This window comes from Sardina pilchardus, chromosome 24, assembly GCF_963854185.1.
Source record: "Sardina pilchardus chromosome 24, fSarPil1.1, whole genome shotgun sequence".
Classification (NCBI taxonomy): Eukaryota; Metazoa; Chordata; class Actinopteri; order Clupeiformes; family Clupeidae; genus Sardina; species Sardina pilchardus.
This window is the reverse complement of record NC_085017.1, coordinates 14878843-14897950: the sequence shown is the minus strand read 5'-3', so window position 1 is coordinate 14897950 and position 19108 is coordinate 14878843. Positions and strand designations below refer to the sequence as shown.

General features: G+C 45.3%; 1 protein-coding gene across 1 annotated transcript in view; it reads left to right on the top strand.

The window, feature by feature from the left end:
- The window catches only part of csmd3b (CUB and Sushi multiple domains 3b), a 407622-nt gene that overhangs the window by 167782 nt on the left and 220732 nt on the right, over positions 1-19108 (top strand). Inside the window, exon 6 of the mRNA XM_062530145.1 lies at positions 9227-9339. Within this exon, the coding sequence (XP_062386129.1) occupies positions 9227-9339 (113 nt within the window). The remainder of the gene's footprint in view (positions 1-9226; positions 9340-19108) is intronic.

Genomic DNA, 19108 nt, shown 5'->3' with positions numbered 1-19108 from the left:
AGAGAGAGAGAGAGAGAGAGAGAGAGAGAGAGAGAGAGAGAGAGAGAGAGAGAGAGAGAGAGAGAGAGAGAGAGAAAGAGAAAGTGAGAGATGGCGAGAGAGAGAGAGAGGGAGAGAGAGTGGGAAAGAGAGAGAGTAAGAGAAAGTGAGAGAGGGTGAGAGAGAGAGAGAGTGGGAGAGAGAGGGAGCGAGAGAGGGAGAAAGTGAGAGAGAGAGAGAGAGAGAGAGAGCGAGAAAGGCCCCCGCATGTAATTCATCACACAACAGCAGTCTGTCGAGGATTAGCCCTCTCATACACCACAAATGAATGGTGGTTAAGAGCGGATTTATTACCATAGGGGGCCCCGAGTTCAGAGCCACTGCAGCTCCAGCCCCGAGGAGGAAGAGGGGAGCGAGGGAGAGAGAGAGAGAGAGAGAGAGAGAGAGAGGAGGAAGAGGAAGGTTAGAGAAAGGAGAAGAAAGGGGAAAAAAACATCATTATCATTATCTCTCCACTGGTAGTATATCACAACCTAACAAACAACATATTGGGACTGATGAGTTTTTCATTTCATTTTACGAACACCCCCCTCCCCTTCACACACAAACACACCCACCTAAATATGGCGGAACCTTGTTTTCATCTGTCCAGTATGGAGCTCTGTGTTGGTCGGTAACTGGTCTAAATCACATTAGAAGAGGAAATGCCTGTACGAGCTGCTAAATCACATTTATGGTGGTCATTTTTCACAGGAAAAGCATGTTCTGTTTAAATGCCTTTTTTCAGAAGGGGGGGGGTGGGGGGCTTTTGATACGAGGCTGTAGTGAAATATGAGTCAGGGTAAAAGCATTGTGAAGTCATTAGCAGGCTTAGGGAGTACATTTATTTCCCCCACGTGCTACGCTGATTTTCCCCGACCTCTTTCGCTCTCACACACTCTCACACACACACACGCACACGCACACGCACACGCACACGCACACGCACGCACACACACACACACACACACACACACACACACACACACACACACACACACACACACACACACACACACAAACACACCAACATACACATACACATACACACACACACACACACCAACAAACACACCAACACACACACACACACACAAAATGGAGAGTTTGGTCTGATGCCAGTCTGAGCACTCGGTGGCATGACGACAACAGGACTGCGAGGCCCCTGCTTGTGTGACTGTGGAACCCCGTCTGTAGATTTAGATTATCAGCGGTCACACCATCACTTCCTTCCGGGCAAACACCCCCCCCTCGCATAGGCACGTCAGCTGTGGAAAATGCATTGCGAATGCATTATCCCTCCCGACAATGGGCACGACTGTAAACAGTTAAGAGTTCTGAGTAGGCGTAAGCAATTGGCGATCTGTCTGAATCTGATAGGTGTGACACTTTTGAAGAATACTTCTAAGGATTGCCTCTTTAAATGATAGACCGTCTGTAGCCAATTAGCTTAAATGTGTTGGACTCTGATGAAATCTTATCGCCCCTGCAAATGGAGCTTATTGAAAGCCATTTATCCAGTGCAGCCGCACATAATCCCGGATGCCACCGGGACTAAACTGTTCTGGAGACCTGCCTGAGTAACTCCTGATACAGTATATTTTTCTACTTTTTCTCTGTTTTTTTTTTTTTTTCTTTCTTTCTCTCGCTCTATTTTTGGTGAGCAAAACAACCCCCGTGGCAAATACAGGCCCTGGTGTTCGGACACTCACCCTAGTCCTACCCACTCGTCCCCCCCGCAGAGATGAAATATAGCTCCCAGAAAGCAGTGGCCAGGCCTTGACTTGTTGACAGACAGAAAGGGAAAAATAGAGTGAAAGTGTGTTGAAGTTAGTGGTGTTGGAAGAAGTTGGTAGTGCTCTTTGGTATGTGTGTGTGTGTGTGTGTGTGTGTGTGTGTGTGTGTGTGTGTGTGTGTGTGTGTGTGTGTGTGTGTTGTGTGTGTGTGTGTGTGTGTGTGTGTGTGTGTGTGTGTGTGTGTGTGTGTGTGTGTGCGTCTAAGAGTGTGTGTGTGCGTCTAAGAGGAGGAGGAGGAGGAGGAGGAGGAGGAGGAGGGGCTCTCTCTCCGCCACTGAGAGGAGCGCCCGTGGAGAACACTGATTACTTACTTTCAAAACATCAGTTTGATGGAGAGACGCGCGCAGCTTCCCAGCGGCCGCCCATCCGTCTCTGGCGCCGCGCGGCTGATTGATGAGGCGGCGGGCCGGCCGGCGTGAGCTGATGCACAGGCCCCGACGCCTTCCCTGGGCGCTCAGGTGTACAGGAGGTTGATGAAGTTTCCACGCCGCCGTCTGTGTGTGGGTGTGGGTGTGTGTGTGTGTGTGTGAGAGAGAGAGAAGGGAAGTGAGTGAGTGAGTTTGTGTGTGTGTGTGTGTGTGTGTGTGTGTGTGTGTGTGTGTGAGAGAGAGAGAGAGAGAGAGAGAGAAAGATAGAGAGAGAAGGAAAGTGTGTGTGTGTGTGTGTGTGTGTGTGTGTGTGTGTGTGTGTGTGTGTGTGTGTGTGTGTGTGTGTGTGCGCCTGTGTGCGCCTGTGTGTGTGTGTGTGTGTGTGTGTGTGTGTGTGTGTGTGAGGTAGGGAAGAGTGCCAAAATATTTTCCAGGAGTCTGTGTGCACACTTGTGTGAGTGCGTGTGTGTGTGTGTGTGTGTGTGTTTGTGTGATTGCACACAATCTCCTACCTCCACCAGTCTTAATTAGAGCCCTGGCAATTAAGACAGATTCTCTGATTAAGGGACATGCAAAGTGCTGTCATTTGCTAATAATGAATGAATCCTATTTTGCACGTAACCACTGGGCTGTATTGATCTCAGGTAGATGTGACTAGCATCATTAAAACGTAAAGGAGACCTAGGCAGAGAGAATGCATTACTGCTAAGTGACGTCAACCCTGGCATTAAAGAACACGCCTTCTTCCTATCCACTGTGGTCTGTCCTCTGTCTGGGTTTGGCTATAGTAGATCCTCTGGGCGACTGTCTGAATGCCATTGTATGCTGTGCTTTATTGTAAACGTACACTCTATGTTTCACGATAGCTACTAGCGTGTTTTTAAACTAGTAAATTAGGTATGTATATGCCTGTTTGAAGTCAACACAGCGGTTTTTAACAGGGAAGCTAAGATAGGACTTTCTAAAATGCTTAACGTGAAAAAGCTTAATGTGGCTTAAGGTCGGGGAATAAAATGATCAATGATTACCCAATTTTTCATGGCTATATCTTGTCATGAACACTTAAGCCTGTCAAAAAACTAAGTTGAAATACAACGACTTTAGGAGAAATATCACATAAACGTTTTCTTCTTCATTGGCACCTATGGACTGCTCTCTAGTTCAGCGGAAGGAAGGTACAATACCTTCTTGATGGCCCAGTGAAAGGCTGCTCTGTTTGTGATGCTGCTTTTGATCACAAAGGTTGCTCTGTGGGTGATGTTGCTATTGTTGCTTTGGCTCGGCCCCTCAGGCTGCTGGCAACACATGCGGTACCCTGAATGAGGGCCATTATGGATCCTGGGTACAACATGCGACTGCCGCCAGCCGACTGCATTGTCATGGTATCCTGTGATGTGCAGTGTTAAATAGGCCTGGTTGCTGATTTACCACTGTTGGACACCCCCTATCTGCAGCAAGTAGTGTAACCCATCTCCTGTGTGTATCTAAGCTCAGAAATGGTGGATAATAGTGTTTGCGATAGCAGGCATAGCAGTGAAAGTGCTCCTTCTCTCCGTCGCTGTTTGTCTCTGGGCCTGACAGGCATGGTTAAGTTAAATATTAGAATTGCAGAGAGGATGCTTGGCTAGCTTGATGATAGATTGGTCACGTTGTTGGCCATGCCAGTGCCGGGTAGACTGGCCACTGGTGCCTTCCCTTGTCACTATCAATTCAGCCGGAGTTATTTTCTGAGACCTTGAAGAGCTCTCAGAATTCTGCAAAGACAGGAAATTCATTGTAAATGCTCCAGTGGATAGAGTCCTTCTCTCTCTCACTCTCTCTCTCTCTCTTTTTCTCTCTTTTTCTCCCTCTCTCTATCTCCTGTCTCATTCCTTCACTCTCTCTCTCTCTCCTTCTCTCTCTCTCTCTCTCTCTCTCTCTCTCTCTCTCTCTCTCTCTCTCTCCCTCCGTCTTTTTTTCGCTCAGCCTATGTTTGCATCATTTACATTTCAGCAAATGGCACTGCGATTCAGAAAAGGCCAAGCTTTGAGAGTGGCATATGTAATCAATTACCTCCCCCATCACCACCACCGACACCACCACCCCCCCTCCTCCCACACACACACACACACACACACACACACACACACACACACACACACACACACACACACACCCCACACTGAGACGTCAGCCTCCTCTGGCTGTCAGACAGCCAGCAATCAGGGTGCTGCATTTTTATCAGATAAATCTAAAGGCATAGAGAGGAGGGAGAGGAGGAGGAGGAGGAGGAGGAGGTGGTGGCAGCAGTTGGGGGTGGTGTGTTTGGGTGGGGATGGGTGGATGCCGTGGGAGGTGGATGAGGTGGGGGGGGGGGGGGTGGCGGTGCTGTAGCTGGCGGATGTCATGTCAGGATTAGCGCTGAGGGACAGTAATTGGCGAGGCACGCTGTGATGAGGGTCAGCCTGTGCCCGGCGCCCGAGCACAATCCTCCGTCTTGACCACATGCATGCTGCCGTATGCTGCTGCGCTCCCTGTGATGAGGCCTCCTCAATGCAATATGCAGGACTCCCTCGGACGCGTGTGTGTGTTAGAAAGGTCACCTATGGAAGATAGAGAAGAGACACGCACACACACATGCACACACACGTGCACACACACACACACACACACACACGTGCACACACGCACACACACACACACACACGCACATGCACATGCACACACACACGCACACGCACACACAGACACACGCACACGTGCACACACACACACACACACACACACACACACACACACACACACGTACACACACACACACACACACACACACACACACACACACACACACACACACACACACACACACACACACACAGCACACACACGCACACACACGCACACACAGGGTTTGTCACTAAGTACGCCTTCATCTGTTTGTCTTGACACGTGGGTCCCATCAGCCTACAGTGCAGCGGAGGCCCAGGACAGGAGTCTCGGTGGGAGTGTGTGTGTGTGTGGGAGTAGAGTTACATTAGCTGTGATCTCTCTCTTACCTCTCCTCCCGCTGGGCGCCGTGTGTGTCTGACCTCTCTAAGCTCCTCCTGTGAGGATCAACGGCACGTTTCCAAGACCCCCCCCCCCCCCCCCCATACACACACACACACACACACACACACACACACACACACACACACGCCCCCTGGGACACTTTGTTAGCGAGACACCAAGGGATGACATATCTGGAATGAAGTGATATTCCTTTACATGAAACTTTTTTTACGACCTCTTAGCATGATTTACAGTGCGTGTGCCTGGAAAAAGCCGAGAGAGAGAGAGAGAGAGAGAGAGAGCATGGGTAGGGGAAGAATGAGTTGCAGGGAGAGAGGGATGAAGGGATAGAGAAAAAAGGGAGAAAGGAGAGGGAGGGCACGGACTTGTCAAAGCCCTTGGTCTAGCTCAAAAATTATGTGTAAGCAAGATGCCAGCTCATTTAATTAAAAACGCCTGTACGTGTGCGGGCGTGTCACCAGTGACCAGAGACACAACTACAGTAATGTCCCGCATATAAGCTGCAGGACAGTGTTTTATGCAAGTTGAATGAAACAAAACCATATTAACACCATATTAACTGCCCCCCTGTATTAACCTCATAGCTGAAGAAATTTAGCAAAATCAATGTATAAGCTGCCGCGGCTAATAGTCGGGAAATTACGGTAGCACTGGTGAGAGCCTCCGGAGTGACCGGCAGCCCGTTCCTCTGACCAGGAGCTCCTCTCCTCTGACCAACGCGAGCCGTCTGCCCGGGTGACCTTTGTCTCGCTGTAATGTGATATCAAAGTGTCAGCAAGCTGTACACGGAGAGTGTGGGGGTTTGGGACGTATCACATACACACACTTACACACACACACATACACACTCACTCACACACACACACACACACACACACACACACACACACACACACACACACACACATAATCACACTCACACACACTCACACACTCACACACACACACACACACGCACACACACTCTCTCACATACACACACACACACACACACACACACACACACACGCCGCTGGGGTGACGAGAGCCACTGTGCAGAAGCAGATGCCTATGACAGGTGGATTCATTGCAATTTCCACTCGGTGGATTTAAGTGATGGTGCTCGGCTTCTCCCGGGCAGATTGCTTTTATTCAAGGGAGATTACGCCACAGGCCCACAAATGCATTAAGCAAGTCTTGGGAGAATTGCACACACACCACCCTATACAGATTGTATATCTTATGTATTCATGTGATGGTGTGGGTGGATGGTTTTTGGAGAGAAAGTGTGTGTGTGTGTGTGTGTGTGAGAGAGAGAGAGTGTTTTCTAATGTGCAGAAACATGATGTTGCATCTCTCTCCCCCGAGAGATCCATGTTGTCCAATCTCCATTAGGGACCCGCGGTTGGAACAGTCGGACACACTGTACACATTTATGTTGACCAGTTATTAATGGCCGCCCTGGCCATGTGGACAACACAGCATGTGGCTGCCCACCCTTTGGCCATTTGCAAAAAGAATCGATGCAAAATCATTTTCGGAACGTGGAGGGCTGCCTGGCTGAATGGAGATTTGTCATGCCTCTCACAGATCTGGGAACGGCGCATACATTACATTACATGTCTGTGCGCAGACGCATTTTTGTCTGAGTTCCATATTAATTATCGTGTCTGCCGCAGTCTCTGGGATTGAGGCTTTTGTCTGAATGGCCGTTGTTGTCAAGGGGGTACGGAGGGGCGATGCAGGAGAGGCTAAACAAGCTAAACAGCTGCAATTTGTTTAGCCCAGACAGTGTCTGCCTCATGGGCTATTTCGGTCGGTAAATAGAGTGATGTTAATTACAGAACTCGCTCTGTCGCTGTGATAATTCTGCTGCATTAGCTGTCCGTCCTGCTGAAGTATCAGAAGCGTTGCCTAATACATACATGTATTCCTGTGGATCTCTGAGCATCTAGTCATGTAGCATGTTGTCATTGGCTCGGCGTCCTGCTGTCGCATCATGATATGGATGTCTCAAAGGATTGTCTGAATTGGTCTTTGATCCCCCATCAATACACAATCACTGCTTGTGTTGTACGGGGGGACACAAGGTCCTGTCATGCAGATTTAATCTCAGCCATTGCTGTAGGGCATTGCTTTCATCCCCGTCCTAATTCCAGCTTCTCCACAGAGAGGCTGTATGGGGGGAATTAACATTCAGACACAGCCGCCACACCCTGCACAACGCAGGCCCGCTCTCTCTCTCCAAGGTCACGGAAACGCCGAATCAGTGGCATTTGACAGTTACACCTGTCGTTAACATTCCATAAATGTTGGCTGCCTAGAGGGAGACTGTATTGGGAGCCATTTGTGCCCTATGCTGCCTGCAGCCAGAGGGAGATTACGGAGACAGATAGGCAGAGGGAACGGCTACCGTGCAGGTAGAGAGACGCGGATGGACGGAGAGAGGAAGAGAGAGAGAGGAAAAGAGAGAAAGAAAAAAAAGAAAGAGAGAGAGAGAGAGGGAACAAGGGAGAAACAGGGATATAGAATGAGAGAAAGATCTGAAGTGAGTGGGAGAGGCGGTAAAAAGAGTGAGAAAGGAGGAGAGAGAGATGGAGAGAGGGAGAAGGAGAGAAAGCGTGAGAGGGAGAGAGGGAGAGAGAAATGGGGGGCAGGGGAAAGGAGGGAGGGGGGAAGCGACAGCCAGCTCCGGCTCAAAGTGAAGCCTGCTGAAGGGGGCCGGTGTGGGTGTGGGTCCAGCGTGATAACGGTAATGATATGGCTCAGCTCCAGCCCGTGAAGGCCATTAAGTCGTGATTCATGTGACCGTGTCCTTTAATGACACATCCCGTCAGTCATCAATAAAGCCAGCCGGATGCATGGGGCCGGAGGTGTGGGTGTGCGTGCGTGCGTGTGTGTATGTGTGTGTAGTTTGTGTGTGTGTAGTGTATGTGCATGTAGTGTGTGTGTGTGTGTGTGTGTGTGTGTGTGTGTGTGTTGAGCGGAGGCCGTGTGGACCTCCACACTGTGTTGAGGGGGAGGCACATTGACCTCTGTGCATGGTCAGAGGCACCGCGCTCCTGTCGCATGATGAACAAATCGTCCAGAAACTTCTGCACGTTCAAGCCCATCTTTCTCCAACTCTCCTGCTGTCCCTTCAGCGTGTGTGTGTGTGTGTGTGTGTGTGTGTGTGTGTGTGTGTGTGTGTGTGCTTGTGTGTGTGGGTGTGTACGTGTGTGTGTGTGTGTGGGTGGGGGCACGGGTGTGTGAGCGTGTGTGAATGTATGTGTGGGTGTGTGTGTGTGTGTGTGTGTGTGTGTGTGCGACGTGTGTTGGTGTGTGTCGGTACTCGCGCAGACCAGCTGGCCAGTGGCCGCCCTCCCAGAGCCCAGAGCAAGGCGGAGGTTTAATGGAAGTGGACGCAGCCCTGAGTGAAGAGGGCAGAGGAGATGCGGAGATGAATGGGCTCTCAGTGGCGCTGTGCTCCGCGTCCCATACACCGCACAGTAGCTGTGCGCGCCAGCTCGTCTGCAAAACACTGCTTTTATTCTCATCGCTAATACATGCTGTATGAAAATGCACTCTCACATTGTTGGATGAGTATTGAATCCACTTCAATCACTTTAAGCTAAATGAAATCGCAGACATACAACAGTTGGTTGTATGATGAGATTGATGCTGTAAACAAAGTCTTTTATTTAATGGATATAAAGAAGAGGGTTTTTTTTGTTCTGCACAAAACAACTAGACTGCATTTCCATGGAAAACTGCAAAAGTGTGCTTGCTCAACTGTTGTTCACCAACAGCATCAATCAGACATTGGAATTAAAATACTTCAGAGCGTTGTGTCCCTATGCTATTTCCTGTACTTTTCTTTGAAAAAAAAAAAAAAAAACAAGTCTTGGCTCAGAGAGGGATGAAGTCGATCCTGCTTTGAGAATTGTGAAAGGGTTAAGGCATCAGTGTCTGTTTCGGCTGATGGGTTGCATGCCGTTACATACCTAATGATCTCCTTCCCCTTGTTTCTTGCAGGTTATCGGGGATGAATGTGCCGTCACCCATTGTCAGCAACAAGAACTGGCTGAGGCTACACTTTGTAACCGACAGCAACCATCGATACAAAGGCTTCAGTGCCCATTACCAAGGTAGGCATTCTCTCCAGTCGACTCCGACTGGAGCTCCCAGGCCAGGAGTATTGAGCTGCGTTAACGGCACACTTCAGAGAGCACATAGTGTCAGGATTAAATGGCATCACTTGTCTTGGCTATCTTAGGACATGTTTCCAAACCCAGCACCCCATATGATTAACTTGGAAGTACTCTTCAAAGTGTTGTGATGTGTTAATTTTACAGTCATGGGTCATTTTAAAGTTGATTGAGTTACTGCTTTAATCATTCAACCTTCTTTAATGTGTAATTATAGGAAGTCAAGATTGCCTACTATTCTTGCCACCTGGAACTAATGCACACAAGATTTTTTTTTATTTATTTATTTTTAGTACTTCTAGTGGATATTAAGCGTGTTTCCTTCTTTTAACACCATATATATTTTCTCTCTGAAGTTTAATTATTTTTGTTCGATGCTTGCATGGGTTTCTTTGATTTTAAACTAACTTTTTTTTTTCCAGCAACAAGTCACTTTTCACCACTACTTCTGAAATAGATGTCTCTTCGTTCTTCATGTTTTTAAAAGCTGCTTACATTACCAAAAAACGCTTTAACTTACCATCCAAAGCCATACACCCTCTTGCGCTTTGCTGTGTGTTGTGCTTGTGGCTTTTCTAACGCACATTTACCATAAACCCAAGTTCAATCCGCATACATAGTCAACTGGAGATCCAGGGTGAAATGTGAAGTTGTTTGCCTATCCTTACAAGTTATGTTTGAGAGAATATCTCCCCCTTTTGTGGTGTTTCTCCTTTTTTTTTATTTCTGCATATTTTGGACCTTTTTATACATTTTACGATTTCTGAGATCCCTTCTAATGTAGTATAAGTTCCATCTTTTGAAAAAAGGGCTTCCTCCATGCCAACAGAAGCTCACATTCTGGACTGTTATGAGATTACAGAAAGGGAAGGTTTAGAGAGTTTTGGAGTGGGGGATGGGGTGGCCGAATCACAGTTGCTGACCATGTCCGTGTGACAATATGCTTGGACTTTTGGTGATAGAAGGGCATCTGGAAAAAATATGGACATCTGGCCAGAGAAGCACAGACCCCCAAAATGTGCTATTTTGGTCTTCTCTCCAGGGGGCGCTCTTGTAGGTCAGTCCATTGCAGGCATCAGCAGACAGAGAGAGGCCAGTGCACTAAGCAATGGCTGCTGTGTCCAGCCCATTGATCCTACAGTAGATGGACTTCAGAGAGGACTAATGAAGCTCAGCTCTGTCTTTTTGTAACTTAGAACATACTGACTAGCAATATTCTCCCTGTGTATCAAGAACCTTGGTGATGCTAGAGTTCCGTTTTTAGTGAAAGCTACGATTTCAGAGGAAAGAGAAGAGGCACGGTGGATTGTGTTTTAGATGACCTCGTGTAGCTTCCCAATTGTCTCTTAAGTGCAAATGGTGTCATGCGCTTGGTATGTAATTTAGTGGAAATTCTATTTGAGCTTATTCTCATGGTCATAATGTAAATAAAGTAATAATGCTATTTCTTTCTTTCTCTCTCTCTATCTATCTATCTATCTCTCTCTCTCTACCTCCATTTTAAAAACTATGCATAGCAGTATTCAGAAAATAGACTGTAGGTTAACCGATGGCATTTCTCTCTTTTTAATGCTTCATGGGAGATTGCTTGGAGGTAGCACCTGGTGAGCAACAAGCTTGCCAGCGTAAGGGCAGCAGCTGCACTGCGCCAGAGGACACCAAACACGCCCAAATCCAATTTATTTCTCTGATGTATCTACCCCGAAAAATGATGCTATCAAAGAATAGGCACATTTTTTTCTCTCTCTCTCTTCTTGTCGACCCAGCCTGCACTTATGGATGTTATCCAGCTGTGGCTGCCTATTGGACTCGTCATTGTACTAGAACCAAGACCAAAACATGGCAGCTGTTTGCCATGTTGGCGTGTTGGTGGCATGCTGAGAGAGGAGAACAGAACCGGATTATGGCGACTTAACCAAAACACTTCTGTGGCTTTTCGTTTAAATGACCAGTGAGTCTCTCATCTTGCTTTTGAAGACATACATAGCATAATTAAATGGATGGAAAAGGGAAAACTCTAAACCACAATGAGACAGTCTAAGCAACTTCTCTTGACGCTTGATGTAAGCTCTGATAAAGGTTTTATAATTAAAACAAACAAAAAATATGTATGGCCCTGCAATTAAGTATTTCAAATCATTTAATTTATTGGTACTGATCGGTTGTTCACACTTCAGCCTCACTGACTATACTGGATGGGAGCGCTTTCTGACGTCACACTAGACATTAAAATTCAATAACAATTGATGACCAGTGGCAGTGCTGGGGAGATGGAAAATAGACCCAGTAAATGTGCAAAATAGTGCTCTTGATGTAATCCCGTATGATTCCCCTCAGACGCGAGACCCAACGAGTGGCTATGGGAGTGTGTACCATCAGGACGCTAGTGTCGCAGAATCATCCCCTGGAGCTGCTGCCATGTTGGGCATTAGCCCCCCTTTGATGGTCACTCCACAACTACGCCATTAGCCTGCAGGCTATTACAAGCGCCATGTTACATTCTCGAAGTTGCCATTGGCCATAATTAATTTGGCGTGGTTCCACTATGTTTCTGTCAAGCTGGGTACCTCAAGCATTTGCTTAAATCATAATGCTGTTAGTATGAATGTGTTTTTTTCTCTTTTTTTTTCTCCCTGTCGTCGATTAGGGCAGCGAACCACAAGAATTACATTTCTGGACTTCGCCATAGTATCTGCATTGCACCACATTGGTGTTTTTGGATCCGTTCCAAGGACTCAATTTCAAATCATTCTCAGCCTTTTTTTGTGAGGTGATGGAGTGATGGATGTGTGGCTCAGGGGGAACCTGGTCTCAGTCTAAAATGGGACTGTTCAGAGCTGACTGGGTTTCCCTAAGTGAGTCCATTTCCCTCCTAAACTGTCCTGGCCACTGATTGTCCACCCTGTGGTACAACTGGACCAGTGATCCCTAAACGTCTCCGTGAACAGCATGGCATGCCGACAGTTTTCCGACAGTTTTCCCTTGAGACGGAAGTAATCAAACTAGGAATGCTTCATATCGCATACGTTTTGTTTCGGGGGAAATAAATAAATGATGTCGCGAATAAATAAATAAACAACTGAAAGGGTCTTTAAATGCAGGTTATGGCCTTCGTTTATTGCAAAATTTATAAGAGCAAATACTCTATAAACCTCTGCCTTGAGAGAAGTATTTCTCAATTGAAGTTTGATTTCAAAACCACAAGGCATTTGCTGAGCTAAATCAAATGACATTCTTAATAGTATATCACGAGCAGCTCGCTCTCTATCTGCAAAACACAGAGATTGTCCTTGGCGAGTCCGGTCCCTGTCTCGCTCTCATCTCTTGTCAGAACACAAAATGATTTTCTCAAATGTCATCTTCTCACATCTCAATGAATTTGCTCAGCCATGTCACGGCCTTCCCTTCCAGTCTTGTCAGTGTACACAATACCCACATTTCGGATGTGTTACCCGTGTTGAAGTCGCAAACGCAATCGTGTCGCCGCTGACTGTCTTTGATTCGCCGGTCAATCACGCCATTGTAGGGCCCCTGCCTGTAAAGTCGATGAATTTGTCTGTCCCGTGGAGGATAATGATGGATTTGTTGATGTGCCATGAAAAAGGGAGCCTTTCTACTTCCCACCCTTATTGAATGCCCGGCGACTGGATAGGAGTGCTAAGTGGGCCGATGACATTTCCAGAACATTCTGCTTCCTCTTCCTCTTAATAAATGGTGGTCCTAAGATTGTCGGCGGTGGGACATCGAGCTGAGAAGATGAGAGCCGGTATTCATCCATAAAGGGGAAGGTTTAAAGGTTTCGTGTATTGGGCAGAAATGAAAAATGCAGTATCTGGTCTTTAGCTTGGAAGTCTTAGCTGCAGACGTTCACTTGTCAATATTTGGAGATGCATGTTGCATGTGATAGTGCGAAGGTCATGTTTCCTTGATGCAGGTAGACTATTGAATACATTTGTGTTACTTCGTGGTCAAAGACTGTTTAAGGATATATGAGCTGTGTGTTCCATCACTGACATGGTATTTTAAACTGTGCATTTAACACAGAATACACTCTTGCATCATATCAGTCTGATGCATAACAAGCTATCATGGCAGCTTAACATAATGCTAAATCATTGAACCTGCTGCAGGATGACATGCAACTCTATGGTGCAGATTGGGTATGAACATAGCACTACAGCGCATGTGTACTCAAGAACCTGTCAGTAGTACATGAATTATCTGTTGTATATTGATATATATGCTTCAGTGTTTGTTTACTTGTTCAGGTGTCCTCAAACACATCGAAGTAGATTAAAATAAAGGCTATAGTATTGAGATTAATGCAATTTACACCTTCACCATAGTCAGCGGTGCTCAAAGAAATTTCTATTAAAACAGTCCAAGCTGAAATGAGTAAGCAATACCTGAGAATCACTGGCAGCAATTTGATTACAGAAACTAATTATGCCATAAAATCAGCCGTCTAATATCCAATCATTCTATGCTCAGCATCAGGTCCAGCTTTCAATTAAGCTGGCGAGTCAAGGATTAATTAGTATTGAAAGGCTTTCCAAACAGACTGACTTATGCGAATGCCCAGAAGTGGGCGGAATCATAATAAGTGGATGATAAGTGTTTTGTCTCTTAATAGATGCAGTAATATACCATTATTAACTGACATCATGTGGGAGTAGTGACTATTTTGGGTGGAGTTCGGAGTTTATCTGTATAGAAGATGAACAAGGTTTGGGTATTGTTGGAAGCGTCTGTGTAATATGAAAAAGTTCAGTAATTCTCCAGAATAATGATGTCTGTTGTTCCTATTGTGGACAAAAAAAATGGATGAATAGCACTCAATAGCAATGCGACCATTTTGAAATGCAATTGCATTGAACAATTCTTTTCATCAACATCTCTTTGGTTCTCTTTATTCTTGTAGAAAATAGGGAAATTAAGGGAAATTAAGTGTTGTTCAGATAGCATAATAGTATAGGATATGTTGGGGAAATGTCCTAATGTTTTTTAGAGAGAGAGAGAGAGAATGAAAGACAGAGAGTCAGAGAGGAGAGAGAGAAAAAAAAAGAGAGTGAGGTAGTCCTTAAATCTGCCCATGCAACATCAACACTCACCACAGTCCCATCATTTACGATGGCGAACTGCCACCTGTCGCCGGTCCCCCCAGAGAACGGCAGTCTCTCTCTCTCTCTCTCTCCTCGGCGGAAATGCGCTTTGGAGGAAGATGAAGCGGCGGTGGCGAGTTTGTGATGCGGACATCACACCTCCGAGCAGCACACTCCATCTGACCTTGAATGATTTATCAAGTGGGTACATCAGAGGCTCGATCCTCTTCCGTGAGGGGGGCGACGGCGGCGGCGCTGTTCGATTATTCAGAGGTGTGCTTGGGCGCACACTCCGGGGCAGAACGGCATGCCGCCATTATGCCTGAAAGGACTGCTAATGTCAGTCAGCCGCACTTATTAAAAGGAATTTTAGAGAGTTTCTTAATGTGCACTTCCGAAGTAGTGTAAAATATATATATTTTGTTTTAACAAATATGTCATATTTTTAAGGGGTGCACTTTGAAGAACAAATTCACAAGTACAGTACTCCGCAAAACTAAATTTAGGCTTTTAGAAACGCATTTGAAGTGACGTTCTTCGCCCACTTAATACCCAGGCTAAGAGTGAGTAAGGAGTACAGCAAAGTCAGAGATATATAAATAGGCTTTTTTAGCTACTACAGTTAAATTGACAGGTGCCCTTTTAGTGACAGACTAATAGGAAGGCTCATACAGTATGTTGGGTTGTCTCAGGGCAAAGGAAAGGGTGTGAAATATGACCGCTTCGTCTTTTCCGCTCTGATAACAAACGGAGCCACACATGCATGTCTAGCTCTCAGGCCGGTGAGTTATCGGAGTCTTGCCTTTTCTCATCCGATAACAAATGGCGGCGGGGCTGTACCTTTGATTCCAAACCACTGGATAATCTCAGCCTTCCGGATGGAAGACAATTACAGTAATCTATCCCCGATATGATGGAGGTTCAGGATAAGAGGCAAGGAGACTTGTGCACGGGAGATAAGAACACAATTTGGAGATGTGTCTGAGATCACATCAGGGCGTTTCCGTGAACATAACAAAAGGTGTGAAATTAAAGTTTTGACCTGAGAGAGCATGGGCTTTTTTTTAGTTCAAGCTTTGTTTTTGGTGTGTAGTGTGATGTCGCTGTTAAAAGCTCCAAAGAAAGTAAGAAAATGGGAATATTTCATCCGCTATTTTTTAAAAAGCAGATCTCACAGCCTGTGAAAAACAACATCTAACAGTTAAATACTTCAGTCGTTTAGTTTATGTATTAAAATAGTTGACCGTTTGACATTATGGTGGCACATTCCCCTGAAAATAGGAAATATGTTTCTCTTTAACACGGCAAGGAAATTGCTCATTTCTTTTCAGCTAATTATGAAATACTGATGCAAAAGGTCTTTGCACTGAAAGTTTGAATGTTGTTGTCTTTATTTTAATTTGAATAAAATGAGAAGATTGTTAGAACGTTGGTAAGGCACTGTTTGGTTATGTACTGTTTTAACACACAAGAGTTTGGTTTTATTTCAATAGGACATATGAGGAGTTCAAAAAGAAGACTTTGTAACTACCTAAAGTTTCTCTTTTTGATGTTATTTTCTCAAGTACAGTATGTATACAGAGGCAGACATTGCGGTTCCAGAAAGTAAAAGTCCAGTCATATATTATTTCTACATGTGCACTCAACACAAGTGATAACACTAATTATGATACCTGGCACATTAGGATGAGCTGGTTTACTAATTGGTTGGATCAAATACTTGGCAGGACTTTTACTCTCTGAACCTGAGATGTCCGCCTCTGTATGTATATAAACAAGTCTAAAGTGCTAATTTATTGATAAATTAACAAGAATGCCGATACAGTCAAACAATATAGTATCACATCTCAGTGAGAGAGAGCGAAAAAAGAGGGGAGGGGAAGCTCAGGTGTTTTCAAGGACTGCTGGCTCTACAGTAATACCACCATAATGTAATTTTGTAGTGTCACTGTGGAAGCATTCCGTATTGCTACCAGCCCTGCGGCTTTCAGCTAGCATTAGCCATTAACCCAGCTTAGCCCTTAGCCTAAGCTAAATAACAGCATTACAAACACTGTTTTATTGCTCTCTGAAAGAGAACCTGTTCTCTGCCTCAGGCACTGTGAAAAGCAAGCCATCAACCAGCGACTATCACAGGCATCAGCGCTGCTCTGCTCTGTGATCCAATTGAAGTGCTACTGTACAGTATATCCTGCAGAAGGATTTATTGCTAGTTCATCATATTTAAAGTAAAGTGGTAGAATAGCACACAAATTCCTGTGGAGTCACTACAGGTTTTCTTCCCTCCCTGTAAATGATGGTGTCTAGGGAGTATTGGTATTCAGAAGCAGGCCTACCAAAACCATTATATCGTAAAATGAGGAACTTATGTGAAGTTCAAGTTAACATAGGTCAAGAGTCTTGACTTTTTCTGGGGCGCATTCTAGCCGTGTCTCCCAGACATCAAGTGAACAAATGAACTCTGCTCGGCACTTGAGCATAAAATGCCCCTCCGCCCCTCGTCCATCATTTGGGCTGTGCTTGATCACTGTTCAAGTAGGCCTTAAGTAATGGTCAGCCCATTTCCTGTTTTAATCATCAGCACTTCGTCCAAGTAGAGTTCCAGTATCTGTCAATCAAATGCAGACGCGGGGGGAAGCAGGATGCCTATCCAGATGCAGAGTCATTAACCACCTTCAGAGTTTATACCCTTTTCATGTTGTTTTAAAGCTATTTTTGGTTTGTTTTGAAATCAATTTCTCATTTTAGTTTTATTTATTTCATTTATTTATTTATTTATGAGGGCCTGGCAGGTGGTTCTCTTTAAGGGCCAAGATTGAAGTGCTGGAATGAAACACTCAGCTCTTGCTAATGGGGAGTCAGCAGGGAGGTATCATTTATCAGGCCTGTGTATTGAGTAAGAGGACCCTTGCTATGTGGTTCACATGTTGCCATCATGTGCTACTGTGTGCAGCCGGCCTGATCACATGTTGAATCCAAGATGGTTTCTTAGCATGGACCCTTCAAATTAATTGAATTATCAATCTTACCGAGCTGGCACAATGTTATAATAGAGACATGCATCATTATTGTTAGTTGTGTTCAGTGTAGTTCTCCATGGTGATGTGTTTAATCAAAGCTGTCCACGCCAAGCGGGAAGGAAGGAAGGAGCGTTAATTAATGTACATGTAGCACACGGTCTGAGAGATGTAAGTGGGGCGCGTGTACGATCAAATATTCAGCAGTCTCTTCGATTTCAATTTTTCTTTCCTTTCGAAACTGTAATATCATTTGTGTTGTAGTACTATATATATCCCTGAGCAAGAGGGAGAACAGTACATGCACCGGTTTGCTACTGTCTCCAATATGTTTGACCACTCACAACATTGACAAAACTGGTAACGTACAGTAGAATAGAAAAGAAAGCCTGGAGTTGAATATTCCTCAACAACATACTGTAGTAATACCATTCTCTTTATGAATGATTTTGGCAAATGAATGGTATAGTCTTTGTAGAATACTTTGTAAGGGTGGGCAAACATCTTATTTCATTGACATCCATCTCCATGTCTGTCAAGATGCACAAAATATCCCTGGAAAAAAAAAAGAACATGTCTTATAAGTATTCACTGAGTCAACCATGATATATTTGCCGCTGCAAACAACACCACCAACAATCACCCAGTCTCCCAACCCCCCCACCTCTTTGTTCGCATTAAAATTGGTATGAAGCATTCTTGTGTGAAATGGTGGTGCAATTCAGTCAAGACATGCTTGATAGCATCACGCCCCAAATTCATTTATCAGTCGACGGTGCTGGTTAAATTCCTCCTCCAGAAAACAGTTGAATCAGAGAACGAACGGACAGAGGCTAAATGGGCGTATGTGGCCGGGGCCTTGGGGAGGCTGTGGGCTGGGGAGTGTGTGTGTCCATCCAAGCAAAGCAGCAACAAGAGTTGCATCCACTCAGTCTCCTGGTCCTCAGCTCCTCAAATCCCCAGTCATCGCCACAAACCCCCATGCTCTGATGTGATATTTTGTTGTTATGTATACATGAGGTGATGATGCTCAAATGATGTTATGTGATATTCTTGTTTTATCTATTTGGTTGTTTGTTTTTAACATTTTATCATGCATTATATTCACATATATGTCCATCATCTGCTTTAGCAAAAAAGAACACAGTACCCAGCCATAAAGAAACATTTACGTTTTATTATTATTATTATTAGTAGTAGTAGTAGTAGTAGTAGTTGTACTATTATTATTATCATTATTATTATTAGTAGTAGTAGTAGTAGTACATGTAGTAGTAGTATTGTTATTAGTATTATTATAAGACTGCAGGACTTTTGTTCATCTGAGATCAGAGATGAGCTGAAAACTAGAGTTGACAAAGGCCGTGAAGGCCCTAAAGGTGCGCCAGTGTTGTGCAGTAAACTGGGTGAGCTACTGCCCTGTCCTTTGATAAATTTGACAAAGTTTGCTGTGGCCTCACAAATTGGCCTCTCTACCCCTAGAAGTGTCCGCCAGCTAGAGCCACCTCTGCCCCTGAAGTGCCCTTGGTGGCTCCAGGGCGAGGACATCTCGGTGGCTGACCGGCTGGGGACCACCCCAGTCGTCTGAAG